Source organism: Melanerpes formicivorus, unplaced genomic scaffold, assembly GCF_026170545.1.
Source record: "Melanerpes formicivorus ecotype bairdi unplaced genomic scaffold, bMelFor1.0.p_v2 SCAF_20, whole genome shotgun sequence".
NCBI classification, from domain to species: domain Eukaryota; kingdom Metazoa; phylum Chordata; class Aves; order Piciformes; family Picidae; genus Melanerpes; species Melanerpes formicivorus.
The window spans coordinates 8,151,399-8,157,813 of NW_027142372.1; the positions used below are offsets into that span (position 1 = coordinate 8,151,399).

Sequence of the window (6,415 nt, forward strand, 5' to 3'; positions counted from 1 at the left end):
GGGAGCGGGCGTGCCAGCCAATGAGCGTGTGCCGCTGCATTCCAGCATCGACGCCTGCCATGAAGGGCGAAAGCGCCCGGTAACAGGGGCCGGACGGAGACGAGGCCATCTGCCGCCGCGGCGGAGCCCATGATGCGGCTTAGAGCGCTCCGGACACGCCTCGCACCCGCCCGGTGACTGCAGGCCCGGGGGCTCCAGACCCGCCCGTCGATGCGTGTGGCCGGAAGCGCTGCGTTTCGGGCGGTTGCTAGGGAACTGGCGAGACGGAAGTCCCGCCTGCCGAGCCGTGGCTGTTGTTGTTGTTCCAGAGATCGTGACAGCTACAGGCCCGGCCGCCCGGGACGAGTCCCCGCCCGCCCGTACACGGGCCTCGCTGCCGCTGGCTCCGCATCCCGCCGGCCCGCACCATGAAGTGGATGTTCAAGGAGGACCATGCGCTGGGTAAGGATGGGCCCAGGCCAAGGGCTGCCCGCCGAGGGCCCCGCTGTCTTCCGTCTGCTATGTCGCCATCTGCCCCGGGGCCTCCCGGCTCTGTGGTCTCCGGTCGGCTGCCCGAGCCGGTCATCTTGTCTCTGGGCGGACAGCCGCCTGCGGCCCTCGCTGAAGGGTGGCGCGATGTTCGAGGACAGCCTCCCTGAGCAACCGGAGACCCCCTCGGGGGTGGGGGGTGGGGTAGCCGGTCTCGATCCCCTCAGGCTCCCAGCCCCGAGAGCGCTGCCCTCTCTGCCTGTGACACTGACCATACTATTACTGTACAACGACTAATTACGAGTTTTGTTCACAGAGCACCGATGTGTCGAGTCGGCAAAAATCCGAGCCAAATACCCTGACCGTGTCCCGGTGAGTAACCCAGACAGCTTCATCAGACTACTTAGAGGCAGACGTGAATAAGCTGTTTCCATCCTGTCTTCTCTTTTGTCAGACCCTGCTAAGTACATGCATTTTCCCTTTTGTGCCCTTAGGTGTTTTCAAGTGGCCTCAAACACCCTAATCGAACATTCCCTTCTCTGTCCCAGTGCCTATTGACAAGTAAACAAGAGTGCCAGACTTTCTGAACGCTTGCCAGGCATGGTTGTGGTTTGTCAATGCCCTAGTTTCTTCTAATGGCAATTATATCCCAGCAAATATTGTCAGTGCCTTGAGGCTTCATTCTGTGCCTGATTCCAGGAAAGACCATAAAGTCTTTAAACCTTGACAATCTTCCATCCTGGCTCTATAAAGAAGGTGATTTTCCCCCATACAAATCTTGCAGGTTGAGGAGGCCAGTGCAAGTGATGACCCCCTCCTATCTGCATTCATACCTACCTGCTAAATAGTAAATGACCTCTCTTCTTCACGCTTCTTTTATCACGTATCAGTTAGTGAGATGACCACATTTCACATCTTTATGTAACAGTTTGCAACACAGCCACATTCTCAACTTACCTGCTTGTGAGTAAAATCTCCTACAACCAATCTGACGACATGTCCATCTGACCATTTCATAAATAACTGTAAGTAATTTATCCATTAGCACAGTCAGGCAAGAACCTGTAATCTCACTTTCTCTGCTGCCAAGTTGCCTCTAGTCACAGCATCTTCAATTGCAGTCCAGCAAGCTGACCTCATCTTTGCCAGTCTCTGGCTAACTACTCCCTTATATGTGGGCTGTAGCATGTTCCATACAATACATCTCCACACTTAGCCACTTGTCCATTTCAAGAATATCTTTCATAACCCTAGGGGAAAAAGGAGACATTGAAATTCTGAGAGAGAATTACATGATGGTACATCAGGAATGGACAGCAAGGTGTGGACAGTTGCAGGCATTAAGTATCAAGTTGCTGATGCCTGTCTTGCTTGATGATTCAGGTGGAGCCACATACCTTTTATGAAATAAATGATAAAATTGTATTTGATGCAAACTAATAGAAGTGTTTTTCAGACTTGTGTCCTGCTTTTCAGGTTATAGCCTACATCCAGAGTGATGTAGGCCAAAGGGACTCCAGTTCTCAGCTGCTGTATCTGTCTACCTGGATTTAGAGATGTTTTATTGGTTCAAACCTATTAAGATAATACATGCACAGTCTGCCTCTGTCCTAGGCTAGGTCTCTTAAGAATACAATGGGAATAGAAAGAAATTCGTGCTTGCTAAGCACTGCAATTTTAAAGTGGCAAGTGGGAGTCAAGTGGTTTAAGGGTTAAAAGCATTTAAGGATTAAAGTTATCTATAAGTTTTACTGGAAGCAGTTCAGCAACAGCCTTAACTTTCAGTTTCTGCATTGTGAAGGTGGAATGCCTAGTGTGTTATGGTAATCTTAAAAAAAATCCAAACCCCCCCAAAAACCCCAACAAACTCTGGTCTTTGCCACCTCCCTTCAGATATTTGTGCACATTGATAAGATGCCCCTGAGCCTTGTCTTCTCTATGCTGAACAGTCCTAGCTCGCCCAGCCTTTCCTTAGAGGAGAGATTCTCCAATCCCCAAAACATCTTCAAGGCCCTTTGTTGGTCTGTCTCCAGGACATCCACATCCGTCTTGTACTAAGGAGCCCAGGACTGGACACAGCACTCCAGCTGTGGCCTCACCAGTGCCAGTACAGGAGAAGAATCACCTTCCTGGACCTGCTATGAATACTTTGCCTAATGCAGTCTAGGATACCATCAGTCTTTGCTGCCGGGGCACACTGCTGACTCCTGTTCAATTTAGGGTCCAAACTCCACTTTCAACAAAACATTAAAAGGTGTATACTTTTCTGTCACAGGTTTCTTTTAGGCATATTGCATCACTTTACCCCATGACTATCAACCCTGGGCACAGGAAGTTTGGAGCCATTGTATATGTGAATGCAGGTTTCAGTGCAGTTCTAAAATCAAGTTTTTAGAATGCTGAGCCCATCCTACCTCTCATTTGGTTGTGGTCAAGAAACCCTTTTTGTTCCTCTGCTCACTGTTGCAAGCCTGTAGCAGCAAGCAAATTACTGAAGTTGTGTGTTCATACCAATCCTGAAAAGCCTGACCTTTACATTTGCACTTCACAGGTCATAGTGGAGAAGGTATCGGGATCTCAGATTGTTGATATTGACAAGAGGAAGTACTTAGTTCCATCTGACATCACTGTGGCCCAGTTTATGTGGATCATCAGGAAGAGGATTCAACTGCCATCTGAGAAAGCAATATTCCTCTTTGTAGACAAGACTGTCCCACAATCCAGGTGAGAGAGGCTATTCACTTGGTATTCAGAACCATTTCAGCAAGCCTGTGCATATCAGAGGAGATAGGAGCTCCTCCTGTTGAGGCTTGTTTGGTGATTTTAGGAGGTGTTTGGTTACATCTCAATCTCACCATGTTATTTTTTTTCTCATGAGTTTGATAAACATTTCTTGAGCTACTTTGAAAGGAAAGGTGAGTGAAAAATATATTATTATTTATTTCCATGGCAAGAGAGTGAGTTCTGGAGTTATGATAACCTTGGGTGAGTGCAAGAACATTTACATCATCAGTGCAAGAAAAACCCCTACATTAACAGTACAAATAAAAAGTTGCATTTTAAATAATCAAAAGAAGAATGCCATAAATTATTCTGAAGAGACATTAACCTGTTAGCTCACAAAGAAACAATGATGTTACAGACTAGTTGCTCTTACTTCTTTTTAAGATAGCTTACTTGCTTCTATAAATGCAAAAAACCTATAGAAATGGTTTTCACATTGCTTTGATATAGGAATAAATTTCATTGTTGTTTGCTACATACAGAATAAGGTATAGCAGAAGCAGCTGCCACAGCTCTTTTCTGGATGAGAGTCTGTACAAGATTATTTAACAATACTTGAAGAAATAAAGGTCTTGATGTTACATGGTTTAGATAGAACATTCTTATCAATTCTTACCTGTGTAACAGTTATGGTCCTTCCAGGTAGCTTTTCCAGACTCACTTAAGAATATTTTTATTTACCTTGTGATACACAATAGGACCTGTGAGAATAATCCTTTTTTGCTTATCTGCTTGCTTTCTTCCAAAAGTAGCAAGAATGCCTGTATGTAATTTTCTTAACAGTGCTGTGGAACTGCTAGGAGTAGGAAAGAGACGGGGCACATTGTCTCATCTCAAGTTCATGATGACATATCCCATCTCTGCTTGAAAAACAGGGTCTTGAACCTTCAATACGAATGCAAAAATGTTAAGCCGTTAACAGATAAACAACAACCTAATCCCTTCCACTTCAAGTACTGCCTGCAGCAATTCCCACCTCCTCTCTTGGGTAGCCATGATCGTTTCCCCTATCAGTATCATTTAATCTACATCTTTCAGTTCACTACCGTTTTCTGCCTTGGGAAGTCAGAGAAACGTGAGCTGAGGCTATGTCATCTGTGCCAATTGATGTCAACTGCCTGTTTCCTCTGTAGGTAGACAGCTGGAGCAGTTGTATTGGCTAAGCAATTGCTCAGGTTTCTTTTTGTCTTCAAAATACAAACACTGCTGTAAAGACCACAACTGCTTAGACCCTGAAAGGTCACATCCCTATTCAGTGGACAAAAAATGTAATTCAATCAATTGTTCAAAACCTTACCCACTGAAAAAGTGATTCCTTCTGGCTAACTTGCAATTTATTGCCAGTGCATTTTATTTTAAGTCACTGCTTTTTAACGATACAGAAAACAACTTTTTTACTCCCCAAAATAACCTGGACATCAAAGAAACAGTCCAAAAAGCTCAAGTTCAATAGGCTGGAGGCCAGCTGAACGCTGATAACCACACCAGGTGGAGGGAGAAATGCGGTTGCTCGCACAAGAAGCAAGACAACACAACTGTGTTGAAGGAAGGTGGTATCAGGCTATTGATTGTGGCATTAGTCACAGCATCAATAATGGATGATTCAGAACCTGAAATATGTGCAGTGTTGAATTTCCTGTTAAACAAGGAAGGATTCCGAGAAATGTATTAGTGACAAAGTAACAAAACCGTAGATGTGCTGCAGAGAGCCCAGGATCATTTTCCTGTCTCAGGAACCAACTGCTTTTCACAGATCCTCATTTGGGTATTTTAGATTTACACAGTGACTTACAAGTTCTAGCTTTTATGAATCCTCATTTATGGTAGGTTGTAACTGTTAGCATTTGCAACTGTCATGACACAAGCAAACTGTTCCTTTTTTTTTGTGTTTTTTTTCCACCCCCTCAAGCTTAACTATGGGACAACTTTATGAGAAGGAAAAGGATGAGGATGGATTCTTGTATGTTGCCTACAGTGGAGAGAACACATTTGGTTTCTGAATGGTGGGTCTTGGCTACTATACCATCCCTGCTGTGTATCTTGTAAATAGCTGATCATTTTCTGTTCTGACATCCACAGAAGTTCCTTCTATATACATGCGTTTGTAACTGGATTTATTTCTTAATATATTGATAGGTCTTGTTTTATTAGACTGTTAAATTATCCCCAAAAAGGGGGGGTTTTGGTTTTGTGCATTATTTTTTTTTTTTCTCATGGCTGTGAATTCCCAGAGGCTCACTCCTTTGAGGGATGCATTTGGTGACACTGATTAAATGACACTGATTAAATAATAAAGCAAAGTAGTTGGGCTGCTATAAAAAACAAAATGAAAAGAAGAATATGCATTTATTCTGTTTTGAGGTGTTAGTTTAAGGAAAACAAAAACATTAAATTAGTATTGGGAGCACTGGACTTGCTAGCTTACCTGAAGCAGGAGCAAGATGCTGGTTGTGTTGAATTGAGCTAGTATGTTCTTCTTTCTCAATTAACAAACAAGTACAATAAAAATTCCTGTCACAAAAAGGCAGTGCTGTCATTTATTTTCCTTCATTTTGGCCAGAAGGTTACATTATGTTTTAGGTTTATAACAAGGCTAAGTGTAAGATCCTACTTGGGTCACAACCCCATGCAGCACTACAGGTTTGGGGCAGAGTGGCTGAAAAGCTGCCTGGCAGAAAAGTACTTGCGGGTGCTGGTAGACAGCCATCTGAACATGAGCCAACAGCGTGCTCAGGTGGTCAAGAAGGCCAACAGTATTCTGGCCTGTATGAAAAATAGTGTGACCAGCAGGATCAGAGGAGTGACTGTGCCTCTGCATTCGGCAGGAGTGAGGCCACACCTCAAATCCTGTGTCCAGTTCTGGACCACTCACTACAAGGACATTGAGTTGCTGGAGTGTGTCCAGAAAAGGGCAAAGCAGCTGATCAAGGGTCTGGCAAACAGGTCTTACAAGGAGCAGCTGAGGGAACTAGAATTGTGTAGTATGGAGAAGAGGAGGCTGAGGGGAGACCTCATTGCTCCCTATAACTACTTTAAAGGAGGTTGTAATGAGGTGAGGGTTGTTCCCTTCTCCCTAGTATCAGGCAACAGAACAAGAGGAAATGGCCTCAAATTGTGCCAGGGGAGGTTTAGGTTGGATATTAAGAAAAATTTCTGTACTGAA

The 6,415-nt window shown here is 44.4% G+C and overlaps 1 protein-coding gene across 1 annotated transcript; it reads left to right on the top strand.

The window, feature by feature from the left end:
• Positions 1-258: 258 nt before the first annotated feature.
• GABARAPL2 (GABA type A receptor associated protein like 2) lies at positions 259-5,775 on the top strand. Its single transcript, XM_068150653.1, has 4 exons — positions 259-441; positions 785-840; positions 3,020-3,192; positions 5,162-5,775. Exons 1-4 carry the CDS (start codon positions 408-410, stop codon positions 5,250-5,252), a joined length of 354 nt encoding a protein of 117 aa, XP_068006754.1. The 5' UTR covers positions 259-407; the 3' UTR covers positions 5,253-5,775.
• Positions 5,776-6,415: the final 640 nt, after the last annotated feature.

Excerpts from the sequence above, each read along its gene's own strand:
- GABARAPL2 (XM_068150653.1), top strand. The coding sequence starts at position 408 with ATGAAGTGGATGTTCAAGGAGGACCATGCGCTGG. Across the intron at positions 442-784 it reads CAAGGAGGACCATGCGCTGG|AGCACCGATGTGTCGAGTCG; the intron begins GTAAGGATGGGC and ends TTTTGTTCACAG. Across the intron at positions 841-3,019 it reads AATACCCTGACCGTGTCCCG|GTCATAGTGGAGAAGGTATC; the intron begins GTGAGTAACCCA and ends TGCACTTCACAG.